Source organism: Chlorella variabilis (genome assembly GCF_000147415.1).
Source record: "Chlorella variabilis unplaced genomic scaffold CHLNCscaffold_3, whole genome shotgun sequence".
In the NCBI taxonomy this organism is placed as follows: domain Eukaryota; kingdom Viridiplantae; phylum Chlorophyta; class Trebouxiophyceae; order Chlorellales; family Chlorellaceae; genus Chlorella; species Chlorella variabilis.
Genome location: NW_005435085.1, coordinates 1,007,113 through 1,029,912, shown reverse-complemented (window position 1 = coordinate 1,029,912; position 22,800 = coordinate 1,007,113). Strand labels below are relative to the sequence as shown.

The 22,800-nt window shown below is 64.8% G+C and overlaps 6 protein-coding genes across 6 annotated transcripts; 3 read left to right on the top strand and 3 right to left on the bottom strand.

Moving 5' to 3' along the window:
• Positions 1–39: 39 nt before the first annotated feature.
• On the bottom strand, positions 40–4,049 carry CHLNCDRAFT_140591 (hypothetical protein; the record flags this gene model as incomplete). Its single annotated transcript, XM_005850561.1, has 15 exons — positions 40–170; positions 355–507; positions 678–903; positions 1,044–1,214; positions 1,401–1,520; positions 1,646–1,734; positions 1,903–1,992; positions 2,133–2,238; positions 2,365–2,481; positions 2,623–2,764; positions 2,940–3,019; positions 3,166–3,250; positions 3,386–3,507; positions 3,647–3,731; positions 3,934–4,049. The coding sequence occupies 15 exons, from the start codon at positions 4,047–4,049 to the stop codon at positions 40–42; spliced, it is 1,833 nt and encodes a 610-aa protein (XP_005850623.1).
• Positions 4,050–4,968: 919 nt separating this feature from the next.
• CHLNCDRAFT_56005 (hypothetical protein) lies at positions 4,969–7,609 on the top strand (the record flags this gene model as incomplete). The annotated part of the gene is made up of 10 exons (XM_005850840.1): positions 4,969–5,091; positions 5,228–5,262; positions 5,356–5,359; positions 5,420–5,506; positions 5,609–5,788; positions 5,903–6,041; positions 6,151–6,272; positions 6,391–6,463; positions 6,579–6,785; positions 6,946–7,609. The coding sequence occupies 10 exons, from the start codon at positions 4,969–4,971 to the stop codon at positions 7,128–7,130; spliced, it is 1,155 nt and encodes a 384-aa protein (XP_005850902.1). The 3' UTR covers positions 7,131–7,609.
• Positions 7,610–7,991: 382 nt separating this feature from the next.
• CHLNCDRAFT_140589 (hypothetical protein) lies at positions 7,992–13,111 on the top strand (the record flags this gene model as incomplete). The annotated part of the gene is made up of 18 exons (XM_005850839.1): positions 7,992–8,047; positions 8,143–8,170; positions 8,338–8,469; positions 8,662–8,739; positions 8,906–9,091; positions 9,298–9,450; positions 9,615–9,781; positions 9,882–9,978; positions 10,123–10,263; positions 10,341–10,511; positions 10,652–10,792; positions 10,984–11,130; positions 11,294–11,444; positions 11,639–11,772; positions 11,934–12,183; positions 12,353–12,522; positions 12,683–12,749; positions 12,855–13,111. 18 exons carry the CDS (start codon positions 7,992–7,994, stop codon positions 13,109–13,111), a joined length of 2,526 nt encoding a protein of 841 aa, XP_005850901.1.
• Positions 13,112–13,499: 388 nt separating this feature from the next.
• CHLNCDRAFT_140588 (hypothetical protein) lies at positions 13,500–15,180 on the bottom strand (the record flags this gene model as incomplete). The annotated part of the gene is made up of 5 exons (XM_005850560.1): positions 13,500–14,099; positions 14,252–14,335; positions 14,425–14,753; positions 14,873–14,979; positions 15,086–15,180. The coding sequence occupies 5 exons, from the start codon at positions 15,178–15,180 to the stop codon at positions 13,500–13,502; spliced, it is 1,215 nt and encodes a 404-aa protein (XP_005850622.1).
• An 806-nt stretch (positions 15,181–15,986) lies between these two features.
• On the bottom strand, positions 15,987–19,065 carry CHLNCDRAFT_56897 (hypothetical protein). The gene is made up of 5 exons (XM_005850559.1): positions 18,902–19,065; positions 18,455–18,582; positions 17,935–18,317; positions 17,370–17,665; positions 15,987–17,184 (listed from the first exon to the last, which is right to left on the bottom strand). Exons 1-5 carry the CDS (start codon positions 18,960–18,962, stop codon positions 17,069–17,071), a joined length of 984 nt encoding a protein of 327 aa, XP_005850621.1. The 5' UTR covers positions 18,963–19,065; the 3' UTR covers positions 15,987–17,068.
• Positions 19,066–19,391: 326 nt separating this feature from the next.
• On the top strand, positions 19,392–22,747 carry CHLNCDRAFT_19464 (hypothetical protein; the record flags this gene model as incomplete). Its single annotated transcript, XM_005850838.1, has 10 exons — positions 19,392–19,444; positions 19,571–19,621; positions 19,753–19,910; positions 20,062–20,228; positions 20,367–20,492; positions 20,989–21,163; positions 21,281–21,415; positions 21,775–21,919; positions 22,115–22,235; positions 22,427–22,747. The coding sequence occupies 10 exons, from the start codon at positions 19,392–19,394 to the stop codon at positions 22,745–22,747; spliced, it is 1,452 nt and encodes a 483-aa protein (XP_005850900.1).
• Between the last annotated feature and the right edge of the window lie 53 nt (positions 22,748–22,800).

Below are 22,800 nucleotides of genomic sequence, written 5' to 3'. Positions count from 1 at the left end.
CTGCCCCAGATAATGCCCTGCTTGGGTCAACCCAGGCCCTCATCTGTACCTCCTGTACCGAGGGTTGTACATCCAGCCGAGCGCCTTGTCCAGCAGGTCGTGCGGCCTGGGCAGCTCAGTGGCCACCCCAGCGTTGTATGCCTTGTGGCTCACCGCCGCCGCCACGCGCGCTGCATTGCAAGAGAGAGGCGCCAGGCAAGCGACGTGGCAGCCAAGCTAGCAGGCACGTGCAGGCATGGACAGAACGCGCAGCGCTGCCGCACCATCCAGCTTTGTGCGTGAGCTGGCGGACGGCGGCAGCAATGATGCCACGCCCCTTGGCAGCCACACCATGCAGCCCGCCCGCCCTCCCACCTGCCACGTCGCGCAGGGCTGGCACGGGTGGCATCAGCGAGCCGGCAGCGCGATCTGCATCGCTGACGTCACGCGCCAGCGCCTTTGCCGCCTCAATCACCATGTCCTCCCGCACGCGCGTGCTGCGGGACATCATCAGCCCCAGCGCCAGGCCTGCACCGAGGGTGCAGAGGAGGAGAGAAGGGGTGCGTAGGCGCATGGCGCGGCAGCACAGGAACGGGCAGGAAGGCAGGCAGGAACGCAGCCGTGGCGCGGTCGGAAGCAGGTATGTGTTGCCTCCAGCCCGCCCAGCCCCCCCCCCCGTGACCTCACAGAACACTGACCCGGAAAGATGTATGTGGTGTCTATGGCGCGCAGCTGGCGCGTCTCTCCGCCGGGGACCTCCACCGGGCCGCTGGTGAGCTTGTCGGCAAACAGCGCGCGGCCGCGCGTCCAGGCCAGCGCGTCAGCCGCCGTCACCTCGCTCGCCTCCAGCTGGCCTGCTGCAGAGATGCGGGACAGGGGCAGGATGATGGGCCGCTCCGTGCCCGCCGCCATCGCCTCGCACACCTGCATGGGTGTGGCAGGAGGGAGTGGAGCGGGCCCTGGCTGTTCGGCCCAAAGTGCGGCTGCACCCTAAAAGGCTTATTCCTGCCATGCCGGCCAGCTGGCAGTGTGCAGCAAGCCGTGCATTCGACTCGCCGATGCACCTCTTTTGTGAATGCGTGCGGCGGCTCTTTGTCAGACAGCCCGATGAGCACGGTGGGCTGGATCTGCTTCACCGCGTCCAGCAGGCTGTCAATGGCGGGGCGCTCCTGTGCATACGGCAGCTTGTGGTCCTCCAGCTGCTCCGCATCCCACCGGTCACGCACCACCAGGCCCTGCAGCCAGGCGGGCAGGCATGGAGTCTGGCAGGAGTCAAACTAGCCGTGAGCATCGCCACCCTATCGTTGCCTTCCAGTCCCCATGGGCCATCGTCTTGCAGTGCAGTTACACCCACTCACCCACACTGTTAGCAGGGCCAAGTGTACTGCCTGCCTGTACCGCCTGTACCACCCTCCCCGCACCTGCTTATCCACCACGAAAATGTTCTTGCGCGCCTCCAGCACTGTGCCCCGCCCCTGCTCCCGCTGCACCGCCTCCTCCAGAAGCTCCGCAATGGCGGTCAAGCGCGGACTCTCCCCTACCTGCGCATCTTGGGGCAGGCGCAGCTTGGTGGGAACCAAGGTGCAGCAGAAGGGGAGGCTGCGTGCACCCCTGAGTCACCAGCTTTAGCCAGCAATATCCCGCTGTCCCGCCAGCAGCCACCCACCAGCATGAAGCGCTGGTCGGCCAGGGAGCCTCCGGTGGCGGGTAGCGCCGCATACACGGTAGCCAGCACCGCCGTGGGCAGGCCAAACACTGCAGAGCGGCACGGGGGTGGGCCAGCTTCAGCACGGGCACATCCGACACCACTGCACATGTGTCGCCCTGAGTGGAGAGTGCCTGAACAAGAGTGCAAGGTGCGCAAGCACCTGCCTTCTTGCATCAGTCAGCTCAGCGAGGCAGCTCAGCCCCAGCACAACCCACCTGAGTCTGAGTACATAGGGAAGGTGCCGCGGTAGGTGTTGATCAGCTTGGTCTGCGTCTCAAAGTCCATGCCCGCGCAGTCGATCATCACTGCAAGGCGGGGCAGGTTGAGCACCGAGTGTGGGTGAGAAAGGGGCATGTTGATTATGCTGCTGGTGGCCAGCTGCTATTCTGCAAGGGAGCCGCAGACAGGCGCAGCACAGCGCACCACTGCGATCGCTGCCTCTCACCCGAAGTACCATACCGCCGCCGTACCGCGGTCAGCAGCTCATCCACCAGCTCGAAGTAGGCCTCGCCCCGCACCCGCCGGTGCTTGCCGCCCACATAGATCGGGTCCTGCCGGTAAAGAAGGCAGAACATTAGTGTGCGCATGGGTGCGCGAGTGGACATGGCGAGGGAGGGCAGTTATGTGCAACGGTAATGTCGCAAGGGGGAGACAAAGCATGGGAGCCCCAATCCTACCTGCAGCAGGCTCTCGTTGTCGGTGCCGACGTCGAGCGTGATGGGGAGGCAGGCAGAGGGGACGATTCCTCCGCAGGCGGTGTAGAGCGCCAGGCGGGAGATGGGCACGCCGATGGCCTGCACAGGGAGGGGTGTTCCGTAGTCGCCAGACTCAGATAGATCGCCTTCACAATTGACCGTGCGCAGTTGTGGCTGGACAAGTTGTGGCTCGCAGTGTTGCAGCCTCAGGCGACTTCCAGGCGTCCCCTTCCCCCACACCTGCACGCCCAGGTCACCCAGGTTCCCCATACGCTGGCCGTCTGTGAGGCAGATGGCTTTGACGCGCCGCTCCGGCCAGTTCTTGAGGATGGAGAAGATGGAGCCCTTGTCCTCCAGCCCAAGGTACATGGCACGTGGCAGGCTGCAGGTGCAGTGGGGCAGTGGGGCTTTGGAGTGGGTTGGGGGTTTGTGCTGAGGGTGGGACAGCACAACTGGCACAGCTTGGCTGTGTCAAGCAAGGTCAGAATAAGCTGAAGGCGAGGTTTGCTTGGGGTGCGCATCCTGGGCAGTGCTGGCAACACGCCGCCGCAACACACCTGCGGAACATGAGGCTGTAGCCCTGGCAGTACTTGCCGATGGTGGGCTGGGACATGAGCGGCAGCAACTCTTCAATGTGCTGCAGGCATGAGGCAGGCAGAGGATGTATCCCATCGGGCACACATCAAGAAGCTTGCAACAAATTATCAAGTGCCAAGGGCAGACAGTCTTTTCTGGCTGCCGTGGAACCACCACCCGCCATGCCTGCCCGCGTCCCAGCCGCACCTCGCTGAGCACATAGTAGAACAGTCGCTCGTTCCGCTCTTGGAGCGACATGAGGTAGGTGTGCTTGTCCACCTCCGTCCCCTTGCTGCCGGCAAACAGGGTGGCAAGAAAGCGGTGCAGGAACGTCAAGGATGGAGGGGCAGCTGCGCCCTTCCTCCTGCCAGCTTTGTTTACACGTTTCCTCCCCTCCCACCCACCCGTGCGCCTCCTGCCCACCTACCTGCGGATGTTGGTCATCACCCGCTCCGCCTGCACCTCCTGGGAAAGCACCGCCGGCGGCAGCAGGCCGCGCAGGTACAGGCGGTCACGCTCCAGCTGGCTGAAGGCCAGGCCCTTGTTATACTGCAGAGCAAGCCGCAAGGAGCCAGCAGGGCCAGTCAGGCATCCAGGTGACATGTGTGGGCACAGCAGGAGATGCACTCTTCAGGCCGCGCCAGATCCATGTGTGGCAGGAGCCTGCCCCACGCCGTGTGGTCCTCACCCGCGCATCCCGCATGAGGTCCACGCCGCTGATCACGCTCCGCACCCAGGGGGTGGTGGGGCGGGAGTGGCTGTTCTCGTCATGACTGCATCATGACCCAGGGTCAGCAGACAGGCAGCCTGGTGAGAGGCGGCAGTGCAGCCCACGGCCGCTGGGTGGCAGTACCCGCCCCCCTGCAGCTCCCGCCTGGGGATCATTGAGGGTGGTATCGACATGCCGTGGTCTTACCGTAAGAACGGCAGCTTTGCAGGGAAGCAGCAGAACCAGCAACAGGCTGTCTCACTCACTCATGGCCTGGGCCGTGGGTGGCGGGCAATGTAGACAAGGTGCGAGCCTGGGCGCTAGCACTGACGAGCAGCGCCTCTGCCGCGGCACTGCGCTGCAGCGCATACCGCAGCGCCATGTGGGCTTCTTTGTGCCGCCGAAATGGAGGGCTCTGCCACACTGCTCAACAGCGAGGCGGTCCCCGGTGCGGCAGAAGCGGTCCCGAGAGCGAAATGCGGGGTGATGACATCCCCTGCTGCGGTGCGCTATGGGCGGTGCGGAGCTACAGACTGCGGCGATGGCCATGGGACTGAGCGGGTCTAGTGGAGCAGCCTGCAGCTTGGAACCTCTTTGAAAGCCTCTGTATTCTTGCTGGCTCAGCTGCTGTTGGGAAGCAATTCAGCAGCCCATGCAGCCCCAGCACCACCGCCGCCCTTGCAACTTGGCCAAGCCATTTCTGTGTGACACTCATGGAAACGGGACACCTGCAACAGCATGCAGCGCAGCGCAGCGGCGCATGTTGCTGTTCACCCAGCATGCAGCGCAGTGCAGCGGCGCATGTTCACCCAGGCTGAGCGATTGCAAGGCAGGGCCGTCTACACCTGGCAACCGGCAAGTTGAGCGGGAGGTGCTGGGTGCAACTGCGCTGCTGTTGGCCCTTTTCCTGACCGCCAGGCCATGGATCCCCGTCAGTGATCAAGGCTATGCTTACTCCGTGCTTGTAATTGACAGTGAGGATGGGATGGTCCCACATCCTGGCCTCTAAATGGCGGCGGGACGATCGGCATGGCGGCAGCGGCGTAGAGAAGCAGCGAATGCGGCCCTGGGTTGCCAGACAGCCTCTCCGGCCCTGCAGACGAGTTGGTGGCGCGTCCAATGCCTCCCTGGCCTCCATTTCCCATATGGCAGCCTGTGGGTCAGAGAGTAGGGGTGGCCCCGCACGCTGGCATGGCGTGCACGCTTTCACATGAGGAGCCCACCTCATCAACCCAACTCCTGTCCCCATCGCGCCACCTCTGCTGCCAATTTTGGACCTTTGTTGTCACAACTGAACCACCATGTCTCCCAGCAGCGAACCCTACACCCTGCCGCCGTGCTTCGGGACGACAGGCAAGGAGGAGCAGTTGTTGGATGGCTCGCTCTGGGACAACCGCTTCAAGGACCTGGACCAGAATGGCAGCGTCATCGCCGAGTGAGTGCAGCCGGCGGTGGGAGGATCAGGCTGGGTAGGGCTTGGGGAAGCCCTACCCAGCCCAACCGCCCGCCGGGGGGGCCATCGCCCGCCGCTGAGTCCCTGCTGGCCTCCTGGTGCCGCAGGTATGTGTGGATTCGGCGGCACCGGCGCTGACATGGTGAGTAAAGGCCGTGCGGCGAATGCCCTAGCCGCCGCCGCCTGCCCTGGCCGCGCAGCAGGGCCCCTCCCATCGCGCCCCTGGCGCCTGTAGGGTGGTGGGGGCGCCCAGGGCACGGCGGAAGAGTGATGGTCTATGTTGCCCACTGCCATTGCAGCGCTCCAAGACCAGGGTGTTGACCAAGGTGCCCACCAAGCCCGAGGACCTGCCCGCTTGGAACTACGACGGCTCCTCCTGCGGCCAGGTGCGGCGATCCCGCGATCGCCCGCCGCCAGCGGTGCCGCCGCCGCCATTCCAAACCTGCCAACCTGACACCTTCCCTCCCTCACCCCGCCGCGTCCTGCAGGCCCCCGGCGACGATTCTGAGGTCTACATTGTGCCCCGCACCATCTACAAGGACCCCTTCCGCGGCGGCGACAACATCATCGTCATGTGCGACACCTACGAGCCGCCCCGCGTCAACCCTGACGGCTCCGTCTCCTCCATCAAGCCCCTCCCCACCAACACCCGCGCCGCCTGCGCCGAGGTGCACAGCCGCTGCAGCCTCCGCTGCGGCGGAGACAGGTCCAAGCTCTGCTGCTGCTGCTCCTCTGTTTTTGTGCCTTCTGCTCACCCAACCACCTTCTGCCCTCTTTTGCAGGTGATGGAGAAGGTGAAGGACGAGGAGCCCTGGTTCGGCATTGAGCAGGAGTACACCCTGCTGAACGCACGCACCAAGTGGCCCCTGGGCTGGCCCACCAACGGCTTCCCCGGCCCCCAGGGCCCCTATTACTGCGCCGGTGCGTCTCGCTTCTCAGCCTGCCTGCGCCTGCCTGCCTGACGTGCGCTCTCCTGGTCACTCTTCTGACTTGCCGTCTGTGCCCGCCTCCCACCCCCTCCCAAATGCAGCTGGCTCTGGCGCTGCCATCGGCCGTGAGCTGATTGAGAGCCACCTCAAGGCCTGCATGTATGCTGGCGTCCTCATCAGCGGCGTGAACGCAGAGGTCATGCCCGCGCAGTGGGAGTACCAGGTGCGGGACGCAGCAAGCGGTGCACTGTGCACGTGGCATTGCTCCACCTGCCCCAGGCCTGGTGGCTCAATGGCACGCGGCTGACTCCTGCCTCTGCCTGCCTTTCCTTCACCTGCAGGTGGGCCCCTGCACCGGCATCAAGATGGGCGACGACCTGTGGATGTCGCGCTACATCATGTACCGCCTGGCAGGTGAGTGAAACGAGCCTCTGGGCCCTCCCTCCACAAACATTGGGCACCAGCACTCGAGTCTGACCCCGTCGCTAACGCTCTCCCTCTCTCCCTGGCTTCATGTCCCCGCCTGCAGAGCTGTACAACATTGAGGTCACCTTTGACCCCAAGCCCGTTGCGGGCGACTGGAACGGCGCCGGCGGCCACACCAACTTCTCCTCCAAGGCCACCCGCGCAGCCGGCACCGGCTGGCAGGCCATCCAGGACCAGATTGCCAAGCTGGGCAAGCGGCACGCGGTGCACATTGCGGCATACGGCGAGGGCAACGAGCGCCGCCTCACCGGTGGGTGGTGCTGGGCTGGGCTGCCTGGGCTGGGCGGTAGCAGCTGGAACGGGCATGCTGTCCTGCAGTTCGTTGCTTGGAATGCAGTCGTGCCTGTGCGCACCCAAGCATGCCCAGCGAGTAGTGGCACTCAGCGCCTCCCACCCTGTGCCTCCCGCAGGCAAGCACGAGACCAGCAGCATGGACGACTTCTCGTGGGGTGTGGCCAACCGCGGCTGCTCCATCCGCGTCGGCCGCATGGTGCCTGTGGAGAAGTGCGGCTACTACGAGGATCGCCGCCCTGCCTCCAATCTGGACCCCTATGTCGTCACCCGCCTGATCGTGGAGTCCGCCCTGCTGATGTGAGGTGCCGGCACATAGCCTGCAGCATCGCAGCCCCCGCGACGGCGGCTGCTGTGGGGCCTGCCAGGCCGTGCGGCGCCCGCTGCTGCTGCCAACAACGGCGGCGTCTGGTGCAGCGCGGTGCCAGCAAGCCTTCTAGCAGATGCAACAAATGAAGAGGCCCTTCTTGAGGGTGCCCGCGAATGATGTGATGTAGCTACTGTTCCAGGATCCCCAATCACAGCTTGTTTCTTGCTGCTGTCGATTCCCTCACCTTCTTGCCCCATGTGAGCGCTTTTGACCACCACACCTGTGCTGACACCTGTTTGCCCACCCGCTCCCGGCTCTGTCCGATCACCCTCCCACGGCTTGCAACGTGCTGCTTCCTTGCAGCGCCTGCCTGTTCGTATTTTTAACTGGATTTCGCGTTTTTGGGATGTTTGCTTGCTCCCTTCTCGATTGTGTGTGCGTGCTATCCTTCCCCTGTAATGCTAGGCAGACCCACACCGTTGCAGCCGGTCAAGCAAGGACGTGGCGGGCAGGGGAGGGTACTGGAAGCGGCGCCGCCTTGAGGGTGGAGAGGCCAAGCCCTTGCCTCTCACCAATGGGCACAGTACCCCTTTGTAGCTTGACATGCACCCATTGTCTGGCTCAGAGTCAAGACTCTGCCTTGCCGCGATGAGCGACGCTGCGCGCTGAGGCCGCCTGGCTGGCGCTGTCAGCAGGGAATTCAGGAGGGGCCGAGCTGCCTCCACGGCTGCTACACGCTTCCCTTCTGTCCAGGCGTTGTCCATTGGTGCAGCCAGCCGGGCGGAAGAGACCAGAAGCGCTCAGCCTTTTTGCTCTTGTAGGCCCGCCCACGTCCGTCAACACCTGCTGGTAGCCATGAGCGACCCTGCCGAAGCTCCATCGGGGAGCCAGCAGCCCGCTGGAGCAGACCAGTAAGTCCATTCACCGATCACCGCCGCTGACTGCACCCTATGCCCTGCTGCCGGGCCGCCTGAATCCGATCCATCCCTTGCTCTGTGTGTTGCAGCAAGAAGGACTTCTCCACGGCCATCCTGGTGCGTGCCTGAGGCCACTGGACTGCCCAGCCGCGGATCGCGCTGCTCTGCGTCCACAGCATGCGTGGAAGGACGCAGCAGGGCAAATGAGGCGCCCTGGGTGGCCACTTGCAACCCTGCTGTGGCGGCGGCGCCCACCCGCCACCCGTCCTTGCTCCTTCGTGCAGGAGCGCAAGAAGTCGCCCAACCGGCTGGTGGTGGATGATGCGGTGAACCAGGATGACAACTCAGTGGTGACCCTCAATCCCAAGACTATGGAGACGCTGGAGCTGTTCAGGGGTGACACCGTGCTCCTCAAGGTGGGCTGCAGGCTGGCTGTTCGGGCGACTGGTCGCTGTTGGCACGCCAACTCCTCCTGCCCGCTGGTGCTGGTTGTGGAGCAACTTGTTGCAGATTTTTCCTGGCCAGCACGCTGTGGCTGGTGCCGTGGTGCAGCTGAACCCCTGCTGATCAGCCTGCCTTCCCGTCTGCCTGCCGTGCCTGGAGTGCAGGGCAAGAAGCGCAAGGACACAGTGTGCATTGTGCTGGCCGATGACACGGTGGAGGAGGCTAAGATCCGCATGAACAAGGTGCTGCAGCGCCCTGGGCACGGCAGCTGGCTGGCCGGCTGTGCAGTTGGTCTGCTGGCATGGAGATGGGTTGCTAACTGGTCGGCGGTCTGCAGCAGCCAGCCTGCCCTGGACCAGGCCCTGGCTGGCAGGATGCTGACCAGGCCACTGCCTCCCCGCCCGGCAGGTGGTGCGCAAGAACCTGCGGGTGCGGCTGGGTGACATTGTGAGCGTGCACCAGTGCCCTGACGTCAAGTACGGCAAGCGCATCCACGTGCTGCCGTTTGAGGACACCATTGAGGGCATCAGCGGCAACCTCTTCGACGCCTTCCTCAAGCCCTACTTCCAGGAGGCCTACCGCCCAGTGCGCAAGGTGGGAACTGCTGTGTGGGCGGGCGTGTGTTGAGGGAGCAGGGCGTACGGCTTCTGCAGTGCGGGGACATGCACTGCCCCAGCACACGCATACTACTGCTTCTGCTGGAACTCTGGGTGGCCATGCTAAACTTCACCTTGCACCCACCTCCCCTTAGAGTATCCGAATCTAGACTACTGCTGCCTCCCACCGCCCACACACCGCAGGGCGACACCTTCCTGGTGCGCGGCGGCATGCGCACCGTGGAGTTCAAGGTGGTGGAGACCGACCCCGCTGAGTATTGCATCGTGGCCCCCGACACCGAGATCTACTGCGAGGGCGAGCCCATCCGGCGCGAGGATGAGGAGCGGCTGGACGAGGTCAGTGCGTCGCTGCTGGCTTTCTGTGAAGCTGGAGTGTGGAGTGTGCATCTGCTGCTGCCTGCCAGGTCTTTTACACCTGCTGCAACTGCCCCTGCACCCTGGCTGACATTTTGCAAGTTTCTTGGCCCCCTACCCTTGCCAAACCTGCCTTTGCTGCGCAGGTGGGCTATGACGATGTGGGCGGCGTGCGCAAGCAGATGGCCCAGATTCGGGAGCTGGTGGAGCTGCCGCTGCGCCACCCTCAGCTGTTCAAAACCATCGGCGTCAAGCCGCCCAAAGGCATCCTGCTGTACGGGCCCCCCGGCTCCGGCAAGACCCTGATTGCCAGGTGCGGCTTGCATTGTGCACCCTGTGCCTCCCTGCCTTCCTATCACCCTCCCTTCCTCTTTACCGGCCTGCCTCCCTCCTCCTGCTCCTCCCGCCTGCAGGGCGGTGGCCAACGAGACAGGCGCTTTCTTCTTCCTCATCAATGGCCCAGAAATCATGTCCAAGCTGGCGGGAGAGAGCGAGTCCAACCTGCGCAAGGTGCGCCAGTGCAGCCGCAGCTGCAACTGGCAGCATCCCAGGCGGGCAGGTGGCTGTTACTTAAACAAGGAGGCTGGCCATCCCTGTTGCCCCGATCTGCCCGTTGCTCTGCATCCCTCCTCCCTCCCAATGGGGCTGCCGCAGGCTTTTGAGGAGGCTGAGAAGAATGCCCCCGCCATCATCTTCATTGATGAGATTGACTCCATCGCGCCCAAGCGCGAGAAGACGCAGGCAAGTGAAGAGGCGTGGGGACAGGGTTGCGGAGATGGGCTGGAGCGGGCCAAAGTGCTTGCTGCTGGGAACTTGCGACCCCGCCATTGTCCCTCCCGCCACCTGGCCGCCCCGTTCTTGGCTGCCTGCAGGGCGAGGTGGAGCGGCGCATCGTGTCGCAGCTGCTGACGCTGATGGACGGCCTCAAGTCACGCAGCCACGTGATTGTGATGGGTGCCACCAACCGCCCCAACTCTATCGACCCAGCACTGCGCCGCTTTGGCCGCTTCGACCGCGAGATTGACATTGGCGTGCCCGACGAGGTGCGCCGCTGCTGCTGCTGCTGCGCTACACTTGATGCAGGGAGTCTGCACAGTCGCCTGGGCCGGCTTGCACCTGCCGCGCTTGGCAATGCACTCCCCTGTCTCACGGCCCCGCTTTCTTCGTTTCGTGGGTCGTATAGATTGGGCGCCTGGAGGTGCTGCGCATCCACACCCGCAACATGAAGCTGGATGAGGATGTAGATCTGGAGGCCATCTCGCGAGACACGCACGGCTATGTGGGCGCAGACCTGGCCGCGCTGTGCACTGAGGCGGCGCTGCAGGTGGGCCGCCTGGGGTGTTGTGGGAGGGGGGCAGGGCTGGAGGGGTTTTGAGGATGGGGTGGGTCAACCGTGGTGAGGTGTGTGACTGTACAAGGGTTGGCACCCCCGCCCTGCCAATCCCTTGGGGCCAGTGCTCGCCTGCTCATGGCCCTGCCGCCGCCATCGCCTGCCCCCTCCTGCCCACCCTGCAGTGCATCCGTGAAAAGATGGACGTGATTGACCTGGAGGATGAGAGCATCGATGCAGAGGTGCTCAACTCCATGGCCGTCACCATGGACCACTTCAAGACTGCGCTGGGCCTGTCCAACCCCTCTGCGCTACGCGAGACTGTGGTGGAGGTGCGGGGCACGGCCTGCCATGCTGCTCTTGCGGTAGCCTGCACAGATCAGGCTGGTTCCTGCCCTGGCCAGAGCAGAGCTGCATAGCCCTCGCCTGCGCCTTGCCCTGCACCTTGCCTTGCACCGCCACGCTGATGCAACCCTTGCACCGGCTGGCGTGCAGGTGCCCAACATCACGTGGGACGACATTGGCGGCCTGGAGGGCGTCAAGCGCGAGCTGCAGGAGACGGTGCAGAACCCGGTGGAGCACCCCGAGAAGTTTGAGAAGTATGGCATGGCGCCCTCCAAGGGGGTGCTCTTCTACGGCCCGCCAGGTGGGCGGCGCACGCCGGCTGGCGTCGTGCGCTGCATGCGCTGCGGCAGTGTACCGCTGGCCCGTGCACTGCTGGGAGGCCCCAGCCAGCCAGGCAGCCAGGTATCAGGGAGCCTGTTCATGGCACCACACAACAGCATGTTCAACCTGCTCCTCCTCATGCCCCCCTGCCTGCGCCCACCCTCCTTGTTGCAGGCTGCGGCAAGACGCTGCTGGCCAAGGCCATTGCCAACGAGTGCCAGGCCAACTTCATCAGCGTCAAGGGCCCCGAGCTGCTGACCATGTGGTTTGGCGAGTCGGAGGCAAATGTGCGGGAGATCTTCGACAAGGTGAGCCAGCCGGGGTGGCTGCGGGAGCGTGGCCTGCGTAGATGTGCCCAGCTTCTGCGTACCCGCCCGCTTGCCTTCCTGCTTGGGTGCTCCCCAGGCTCCCATCCCTCGCTCACCTTTCCCCACCCCACCCCCGCCCTCCCCTCCAATAACCCCTGCAGGCCCGCCAGTCCGCCCCTTGCGTGCTGTTCTTCGACGAGCTGGATTCCATCGCCGTGCAGCGCGGCTCCTCCAGCGGCGACGCGGGCGGCGCCGCCGACCGCGTGCTCAACCAGCTGCTGACGGAGATGGATGGCATGAACGCCAAGAAGACGGTGTTCATCATCGGCGCCACCAACAGGCCCGACATCATCGACCCAGCCCTCATGCGGCCCGGCCGCCTGGACCAGCTCATCTACATCCCGCTGCCAGGTCAGCCGCCACCCTGGCGTGCTCCTCGGCAGCGCCACACACCCCTGGCCGGCCTGGTGCCCTGGTCGCCTGCTGCCCCCCCCCCCCCACACACACACATGCGCCACCCGCTCGGTGCCAACCTGCCCTGCCCTGCTTCCCGCGCGCCCCCCTGAACGTGCCCCCGCAGACGACGGCAGCCGCCGGTCCATCTTCAAGAGCGCGCTGCGCAAGTCGCCGGTGGCGCCCGACGTCGACCTGGACCTGCTGTCCAAGGTGACCCAGGGCTTCTCCGGCGCCGACATCACCGAGATCTGCCAGCGCGCCGTCAAGTACGCCATCCGCGAGTCGATCGAGAAGGTGGGCTGGCGGCAGGTGGTGGGTGGGAAAAAAATGGAGCACAGGGGAGCAGCACCTTGTGTGCATGCGTGTGCCAGGAGAGCGGATTGGGCTTCGCTGCCGCAGCGAATGGTAAGCTGTCGCCGCCCCGCCCAACTTTGCGCCTGCTGTGTGTGCGCAGGACATTGAGCGCAACCGGCGCAAGCAGGAGAATGAGGACCTGATGGACGAGGATGACACAGATCCGGGTGGGTGTGCTGGGCTGGGCTGGGCTGGAGAGGCGGGCTGTGTGAAGTTTGGACTGCGTCGTGCGAGTCGTCACCGCCTCCTGGCCCCGCCTCGCTGCACTGCAGTGCCCTGCATCACCAAGGCGCACTTTGAGGAGAGCATGAAGTTTGCGCGCCGCTCTGTCAGTGATGCTGACATCCGCAAGTACCAGGCCTTTGCGCAGACGCTGCAGCAGTCCCGCGGCTTTGGCAGCGACTTCCGCTTCCCCGATGCGGGCGGTGCCGCGGCCGCCGCCCCTGGCGCTGCTGCCGCACCCGCCGCGGCAGCCGGCACGTTCGCTTCTGCAGGGGCAGCGGATGAGGAGGACGATTTGTACTCTTGAGCATCGGCACTCTCGCTTGGTGCTCGCTCGCTGCCTCCGGCGCACGGCAACCAGCCCGGGCGGTGACGGCGGAAGCGCCCGCTGTTCTTTTGTTTGCTGTTTGCTCCCTGCAAATTCTGCGGTTCTGCACCTATTTCCCCCATGTTCCAACCCCCGACAGCAGCATGTGCCTCTACCCCTGTAACCGCACCACCCTGGTTGAGGTGGGAATGCGGCCCGCCGGCTAAACGGCTGCCCGCGCAGTTGCAGCCACCCACCAGGCCTGGTCATTGCCTGTCTTGACATGTTGTGCTAAATCCTTGCCCAGTTTCAACAGACATGCCTGGGATAGCACCTAGGAAGGTGAACAGTCACGCAGACACACGAACGCTAAACACAGCAGGCCAGGTTAGAACGGTGTGGACACCTTCCAGGGCTCGAAGGCGGGTGGCTCGGGCCACAAGCGGTCGCTGCTCGACCGGTAACCAAAATCAAATGCGAGGGAGGGCTTGCGCTGCATCGCTCCCACCACTGCGCGGAAGGATGCCTCGCTACAGTGGGCACCCTCGGTGCTCATGGCCAGGCGGCTCACTGAGGGGTGCTCCGCCACCCAGCATAGTATGGCAGTCTGTGCAATGACAGACGCACCAAACAGGCTGCCGACATCCACTCGTTCCAGAGCCACGGCACCAGACAGGACTCCCACATTCGCCGCCAACACTTGTGGCGGCAGCGCCACCTCGCGCAGGCTGTTCAGCCAGGCACCACGAGGCAGCACCAGGCTCTCATTGTTCTTTCCCTCCACGCCAAAGCGCTGCAGCCGGCTGAGGGTCCCCAGTGCAGCAGGGGCCACACCAGGCATGCCCTCGAGCACCAGCTGAGTGAGGTGCTGCAACGGTGGCAATGCTGCCTCCAGCGCGACAGTCTTCTCCTCAAGGCCGTCCCATCCGGGTGTGTTGTCCAAAACTAGAGTGTCCAGCTGGGTCAGCTTTGACAGGCATGCCGGCAGCTGCAACACAGAGAAGTGTAGCCGACAGTGTAGGGTGATCGCGTGCAAAAGCAGGGGCCGCCCGCCCGCGTGGCAGGTAGCTGGCTTTTGCCAATATTTGGCTGTTAGAACATCTGGCTGTTAGAACATACAATCTGCATGAGCTGGCCCACCTGACTGCAGTTCTGCATCTCCAAGTCAGCGGCACAGTAGAACCCCTTCAGGTGCAGGCTCTTCAGGCTCTGCAGCCTATCCATCTGCTTGGATAACAGGGACAGATAAACGTGCTGAGATAACGACTCCTACACCAGAAAGCACTCCAGCACTCAGCAGCTAACCTGCTAACCTGTTGGTTCAGGCAGTCGATGCTGCCCGGGCCCGGGAGGAACAGGCGGGTCAGGTGTGGCGGGAGGCGGCACATGGGAGTCGTCTCCAGCAGCGACACATCCATCCGCAGGTCCTGCAGGCTGCTCATCCCCTCCATCCCCGCATCCAGCACCACGTAGCCACCCAGATCGCAGTTGATGTGCAGGCGCCTCACGCTGCTCAGCATGCCAGCCCAGAGCTGGTTAGGTGGCAGGGTGGACTCAATGGGCACATTCAGGTCGAAGGCCAGGTCCAGCAGCTGGCGGTTGGTGTTGAGGGCTGGCAGCACCTCGAGCAGCTGCTCAAAGGCTGCATCGTGGGCGGGTGTGCCTCCAAGGCTGAAGCCGGAAATGTCAACTCCTGTGACGACGCGCAGGGCACTCCACCCACGGCATGCTTCGTCAGCCATGCCCGTAAGGAGCGCGCACGCTTCACCATATCGTGACCCGGCAGCTGGAACTCCAGCGTGCTCAGCAGCCGCTTGTGGCGGCTCAGCCTCAGCCAGCGCTTGCTCACCAGCGCCACCGAGCGGTGCCTGCACCCGGAGACTCGCCAGGTAGGCATGGGGGGCATACAAAGGTGTGGGCAGCATACAAAGGTGTGGGAGGGCCGGGAGCTGAAGTGCCAGGGAGCAGCCTCACCGGTCCTTGAGCGGCACGCCTTCCAGCAACTTGAGGAGCAGCCCCTGTTGAAGGTCTCCCAAGGAGGCGGCGCTGCGTGAGTCAAAGCCCTCCATGGTGCAGGCGCCTGCAAGAAAAGGGTGGGCAGTGTGCGAGGGGTGCCGACCAACCCAGCCGCGGAGGCGAGCAGACGCGTCGCGGGCCGCCTGCCGCTGGCAGTGTCCCAGGCCGCTGGCATGTCTGCTGGCATGGCCCTAGCCGCTCGAGTCCACTGGCTCACCTGTGGTGCGAGGGCACGCGAGGCGCCAAGGAGCAAGGGAGGAGGGTGTCGGGGCGTCCGAGGCAGGCAAACCGGGGCGCAGTGGCAGGAGGTGGCTTGATCTCGAGGATCGGCTAAGGCAATGTGCAGTGTGATAAGGGGCCATGGAGAACGAGGGTGGCCCAGGTTGCTGACTGGTTGCTGACGGGACTCATCATTCATCTCACGTTCTCGCATGCTGAATCGTTTTTGGCACAATGCAGTGCTCCATGGCTACCGCCTCAGGGACTGGCCTGACTCCCGCATTGCAGGCCCCACCTCTGCGCGTGCAGCGACGCAATGGCAGCAGGAAACATAAGGTCAGCACTCGATCTCAGCATCTGCAGACCAGCAGGCCCGCAGCAACACCCCCGCCACAACCCGCCCACCGCCGCCTTGCACCCCACCAAGAGCGGCGGCAGCACCGCCACCAGCCGCATGGTCCCCAGCCACAGGCCGCTCCATCCTCGCCGCTTCATCCTCGCCACCTGCAGCAACCTGCTTCAGGAGGGATGGAACACTCGGATGGCGTGTGTTGGCTTCAAGCTGCTGAGGTCTTGGTGCCAGCACTCGCCTGCCACCATTATTGCCGGCCACAACACCAACCGGCCAGCTGCCCTGTTGTGGGTCTATCTCTGCCTTACACATCATTAGGGCGCAGCCGCCCTGGGAGCAGGGTGATACAAGTGGGCGGCCAGAAGCCCTTGCTGAGCTCAGCGAGCATGTGGCGGCGTGGAAAGAAGAGGAGCGGGGTATAAAGAAGACGGCGGCACATGTCTCATAAGGCACAGGAGGGACATCGGTGTTGATTGCTTCAGTACAGGGGGCCAGAGCAGCCCGCGCTAGGTCAAAGGGCGGCTCAGCGGGACAAGCGGTGCGGGACAAATTAAACCACGGAGGACTGGAATGGAAGGTGGTAACACACACACACACAGCAAGTGCGGGGTCGCTAGGTGACGGGGCGCGCCAGGTCCGGCCGGCGGCCGACGGGGGGGTGGGGAACAGGCGTGTGGCAGTGGTGAGGTGCTGCACAAAACACAATTGCCAGGGGGTGGGTGAGCGGAGTAGCGCAGCACTGGGTAGGAGAGTGGCAGGGAAAAACAAGGCAGACGGAGAGCAGGCAGGGGTCGTGGCCGACGGGGCGGCGAATCGAGGTCCCGAGCGCCTTTGGGGGGAGGGGCAGTGTTAGTTGGAATGAGACTGTTGCGTATGCCTTCGTTGGGGTGGCTTAGCTACGGTTCTGAGGGAAGGGGGGCCCGAGGCGTTGGTGCCAATTGGGGCAAAGAACGCGGCACCAGCGGGACGAAGCCCAGGGGTGGGTGCCGCACCAAGAGGTGCTCCGGAAAAGCTCAGCCGGGCGAGGGGGGCACGCCGCAGCCGGAATGAACTAGGTCGCTGGCGAAAACTTCATTTGTTCAAAATGGGAGGGAAGAGAGCAGCCAAAAGGCGAAAAGACGCCGGCGGGGAGGGTTAAAGTGGGGGGAGAGAGGGAGGGGGAGCGTCCGCAGGTCGGCTGCCAGCTGGCGGCCACAGCGGCGGGGATGCGTCAACAACCAAAACTTGCAGAGCGTTCCACTGCGGAATGGTGGGCCTGCTGCACTAACTAATGGAAGAAAGGGGTGGGCCGAAAATCAATCAATGTGCAGGGGCGCGGCGCACGTCGCGCTGGCCCGATGAAATGTGGGGAGGTACCCAAAAGGGCGGGCTCACTCCTGGGGCAGCAGGCGCTCCAGGCTGGCCTTCATGGCCTCCAGCGCAGCGGGGCTGCTCAGCTGGCTGTCGATGACAGCGTTCAGGTGCTCCGTGTGCACCTCCTCGTCATCTGCAGCAACAGCGTCAGGGGGCGGGGCGCGTCAGCGCGCGGGCAAGCAAACAACAGCAGGGGCTGGGCAAGACGCGGTCTCCTCCCCTCCCCCCCGCTGACCCATGCCACCCTGCCCTCAACCAAGCAGCTGGCCCCTCCGGCTGCCTGCCGGCAACTCCACCAGCAGCTGCCGCACGCCTCACCCTGCATGATGGGAGCCGACTCGAAGACCCAGTTTGGGCCGTCGAGGAAGAAGCCCTCGCCCGCCTGGCGCGGCGCGGGCTCGTTGCCCAGCACGCTGAATTCGCCCTTGCGCAGCCTCAGGCTCTTCTCCCAGTCGGTCATGCCCACGTTGTAGTCGGGGGGGATGAGCAGGCTGCCAGACGGCTCCAGGCGGCACCGGTACCCCGCAGAGTTGCAGAACTCCAGCAGCTCGCCCCACTCAATGGGCCACACCGTGGGCTCGTGGTCCATGGTGGCCTCAAGCAGCGTGGAGTACCTGCAGGCAGGGCAGGGCAGGGCAGGGCAGGGCAGGAGGCGCGGAAGAGTCAGGCGGGTGCCCAGGGCAGAATGGGTGGGATGGTGGTGGGGTGCAGGCCTGGGCCCAGGTGCACGGATGCCGGGCTGCGCTGCCGCCCCACCGCCAACTAAATCGTGGCCCTGCTGCCTGCCCCTCTGCCAAGGCAGGGCCGCGCTGCCGCGGCGCTGCCGCCGACGCGGTTCTGCCACGCATGCCGACCACCCGCGCGCGCGCGCAGCGCCGCGCACCTCAGCGCATCATCCTCGTTCTCAAACGCCACTATCGTGTCCACCGGCAGGCCGTCGTCCTTCGCCACTGCACGCAGCGAGTAGATGCCCTCCGTCTCGGCGCGGCCCACGCCAAAGAGGATGACAAAGCAGCGTGAGCGCTCGGCGCCGCCGGCCCACGGCTCGTCGGGCGTGGCGGCGGAGCCCCAGTCCAGGTCTATCTGAGAGGTGGGGTAGAACTCGAGCGGGTGGTAGGGCTCCCCGCTGAGCGGTAGGTTGGCGGTGAAGGGCGCCGCCTCGTCGCAGTTGTTGCTGCTGCTGCCGTCGGCGGCGGGGGGCTGCAGGCTGGCGCCATTGCCCGCCGCCGCGCGGTCGCCGCCGCCAAAGTGAGAGGCGCTCAAGTCCTGCAGGCGGGACAGAATGAGTGGCGATGGACAGTCTGGCCGGCTAGCAGCGGCAGGTGCAAGGCGCGGCGGTAGCTAGGTGCTTGGCGGCTGCTTATATTGCAGGCTGCGGCAGTCCTGGAGGCTCCGGGGCGCACCTTCAAGCGCTCCTGGTTGCTGCTGCTGCTGGTGCCATTGGTGCGGCCTAGACACTGCTTCTTGAACTCCTCTTCCAAGCTGCTGCGGATGCTGGGGGTGGCGCGCAGCTGTCGCCGGCGCGTGCGGCCTGCGGGTGGCGCGCCAGGGGTGCAGAATGTGGTTGCGGCATGAGTCAGGTGGGTGTTGCGGGCGGCGGCGGCGGCGCCCTCCCGTCTCGACATCGCGAGCCCGGGAGCTCGGAAACGGGGCGGGGCCGAGCCTGAGTGAGCCGGCGCCCACACCACCAGCTTCGGCAGCCCCAAAACTCCACCCTGCGCCCCGGTCCTGCCCTGTAACCGCCTCCCAGGGGCCCCCGAAGCCCGGTGGAGGCGGGCGGGGCCGAAGCAGCGGGTGTGGCGCGGGTGCAGATGGGGTGAGGGCCCCTCGCTCTCTCGGCGCTCCCTCACCTGGCTGGCTAAAGGGCGTCTGGGCGCGCCCCGAGAAGCTGCAGGCCGCGCTGGCAGCCATTGCGGGCGTGGTTCTTCCGCCGCTGAAAGAGCCCTGCAACACGCCAAGGTAGGTGCAGTGGGCCTTCTCCTCCTTGTCCAAGCCGGATTGTGTGTTTGTGAAGCGCAAAAGAGGGCGGGCGTGGCTCGCTCACTGGCATTAGTTTGCCGGGTCGAGCCGTGGCCGCCCATGGCCAGCCATCTGGCAGCGCCGAGTATGTCACGCTGCTGCATTTCCATGCCCTAGCTTGAAGTACCGTGGCTGCGAGTGAGCAATCGCCTCTGTGGCCCGCCCTCAGCATCATGCACTCGTGAGCGGGCCAGGAAGGCATTCAGTCCACCTCGTCGGCTGGATGCAGCAGGAGCGGCGGCTGCAGATCTGAGAGGGCCTCCGAGGGTAGCAGGGGCCCGCTCGCCGCCGGCGGCGCCGGCCAGAGGGCCGCGGCGCCCCATGGCCACCGCTGAGCAGCAGCACGTGGCCTGGCGCAAGCTGGTTCCCTATCTGTGAGTGTAGGAGGCTGGAGGGCTGCCACATGAAGCGGTGCCAGCCTCGTGCAGCCGTCTGCAGCATGAGGCGCTGCCTGGCTTGCCATCGCCACCGCTGAACAGCCCCCACCCACACGCCTGCAGATATGATTGGTTTGCGAGCCACTCGCTGTTCTGGCCTTCCTTGGCCTGCCGGTGGGTGCCACCCGTTGCCCGCCTTGCCAATCCCGCCCGCTGGCTGCGTTTTGCCTGGACAGCCCTCCTGTGCCACCCCACGGTTGTCCGCTGTCGCCTGTGCCAATGTCCTATCCCCGCTGTGGCTGCAGGTGGGGGCCGGTGCTGGAGCGTGGGCCGCAGAGCAACAAGCAGAGGCTGTACCTGAGCGAGCAGACCGACGGCAGCGAGCCCAACAGGATTGTGCTGGTGAATGTGGACGTGGTGCACCCACGTGTCGCAGCCGCCGACCACCTGCAAGGCTTCTCGGGTGCGCCGTGTGCATGGGCAGGCAGGCCTGGTGCCGCTGGGCCTGCATACCGTGCGGCAGCATGCAGGGATGCTTGTGGCCTGGAAGCCGGCAGGAGTGGCGTGAAAGTGCCACGTGCTCACCCCCGCGTGTTTTCCGCTCCTGGGTGCAGAGCATGGTAGGAGTCCGCATGTGGGCATGCCGCTGAAGACTCTTGTCCACCCCGGCGAGGTGAATCGCATGCGGGAGGTGCCGCTGCACCCGCACGTCTTGGTCACCCACACCGACTCGCCCAGCCTCTACGTGTGGAACACCGACACGCAGCCAGACAGGACGGGGGTCAAGGTGAGGCAAGGGGGTTTGGGCACGCGTGGGTGGGGTGGGGTGGGGAGAAGTGAGCAGGGAGCAGCCGCCTGGCAAGCTCGGGCCGCGGGCAACCTGCTTGCCGTGCTGGCCACCCATCGCTCGCGCCTGCAGAGCACCAGCAGCAAGCAGCAGTCTGTGGCGGACCTTGTTCTGGAGGGGCACACAGAGGATGCCAAGTTTGCGGTGGATGTTAGCAGCTCTGCACCACTGGTGGCCAGCGGTGGCGACGACACCAAGGTGGGGCTTGCAGGGGGTGGGCATCGTGCTTCATTTATCTCACACCCTTCATTTATCTCGCACACTGGTGCACGCCCCTGCACACGCATGCACCTGTTCTCCTGCCTGACCGCACCCGCCACATGCACACATGCATCTGCCCGAGCTGCTGATGTTTACCCTTTGTTACACACGCTGAGGTGGGGCCCTGAGCCCTGCCATTTTGAATGACACAATTAGCGGATTTCTCTGAAGCTCCCAACCCGCCTGCCCCTTGCATCCTGCTCGCCGTGTGCATGCACCTTCATGCTGGTGCCGTCATTTTCACTGCATGGCCCTTGATGATTCAATTCACGCATAGTTCATCTGCAGCGGGCTTACTCCCCGCGTTGAGGAAACATCAATATCGAATGTCTTTCGCTCCTATCTGAGGCCCTTTTTGCATCACGCCATGCACACCGGCTGCTCACCGCCAAATGCCTGAGAGCATGCCCTGGCGGCTTCCCCACTCCTGCAGGTGCTCGTCTGGGATTTAGACTCACACAGCACCAGCCTGGCCGTCTCCTCTACCGCCAGCTCTGGCCCTGGCGCCAGCACCCACCTGGACCCGCTGCATACGCTGTCGGGGCACAGCAACACGGTGGAGGATGTGTGCTGGTGCCCAGGCAGCAGCTTCGAGCTGGCCAGCGTAGGTGAGCAGCGCCGCGGCTGCCGCGTGTTGCGGCCGACTTGCTGGGCTGGGATTCTCATCAGCACCTCGACCGCAATGCCATTTATCTCCTCCCCACCCCTGACCTTCCAATCTGCAGGCGACGACTACTCTCTCCTGTTGTGGGACACGCGGCGCGGCGGCGCGCCCGTGCTGCACGTCGCCTCTGTGCACGGCCCGCAGGATGTGCACTGCGTGGCGTGGAGCCCGCACCAGCAGGAGATGCTGGTCACCGGTGGGCGGCAGGCTCGGCTGGCTGCTGCTCGCTTGGCCCGCCATGCTGCCGCTGTCTGGCTGCCCCTTGTGCATGCCCTTCCTGTCCTGTTGCATGTGCCCCCGGTCAGTGACGACCCCTCTGCCCTCTGCAAGGCGGCTGCCACCGCCACGGCGCGGCGCCCCAGCCGCATGTCTTGTGCGCCTGGGCCAGCGCTCTGCGCCGAGGCGGATGCCGCCTCGTGAAGCTTTGCTGTTATAGTTACTCTGAGACCCTCTTCCATCGCCGCTGCATTGCCTTTGGTTCAAAGAGAGTTTTTGGTGGGGGTGGACAATGGATGCCGAGCAGACGGGCTTGCCTTCCACCCTACTCCTCTGTAGGTGCGGCAGACGGGTCGCTCAAGCTGTGGGACCGGCGCAAGCCAGACAGCCCCCTCTTTGCCTTCCACCACCACGACGCGGCGGTCACGGTAGTGGAGTGGAGCCCGCAGCAATCAGGCATCTTTGCCAGCGCAGGAGAGGACAGGTGAGGCTGTACCCGATGGCTGTCTTGGGCAGCCACGCCCTCCATAATCGCCGCATGCTGTTTGCATCGACGCCCCCGACCAACCATCTTGCCTGCCACCATGTGCCCGCTGCGCGGCCCCCACTGTTTCCTGGTGCTGCTGATTTTCACCATGCCTCGCCAGCCTCGACCCCTGCCTGGTTTCTCGTCCCGCAGGCTGCTGTGCGTGTGGGACCTGCAAGCCAAGGCCACCGACCCCGAGAGCGTCGCCGCAAAGCGCCAGCGCAGCGCAATCCCGCCCCAGATGATGTTCCAGCACGCCGGCCACCGAGCACCAGTGAGCAGGGCTGCAGTTTAGGGTTTGGCTGGTGGGAGGTGGTTCATGGCCTGCCCTGCAAATACTTTTCCCCCGCCAGCTGTTGCAACCAGAGAGCGCTGCCAGTCCAGCCCGCAACCCAGTGCACCTGCCTGTATTGCTGATGTTGTTGCCAAATGCCTCTCGTCGGTCCGACCCCACCGTCCACGCAGGTGGTTGACTTCCAGTGGAACCCCGCCGACCCCTGGACCTTCTTTAGCGTGGCTGATGAGGCCGGGGAGGGCGGCGGCGGCACGCTACAGCTCTGGCGCGTCAGCGACCTCATCTACCGCACCGATGATGAAGTGCTGGCGGAGCTGGAGCAGTATAGGTATGTACTGCTTGTTGCTTTGGCACACTATGCACTTGGACCCCCATGCATCTGTTGTTTGCGTTTGCAGGTGAAACCAGTTACTAACAGCCGCTTAACTCTCAACCTGCAGGGAGTTCATCATCACCGGCCAAGTGTCGGCGTTGCATGGGCGACCGTCTGAAGCTGCGGGCGCTGCGGTGGAGCCCTCGGGGGCAGACGGCGCGCCCTCTGCGA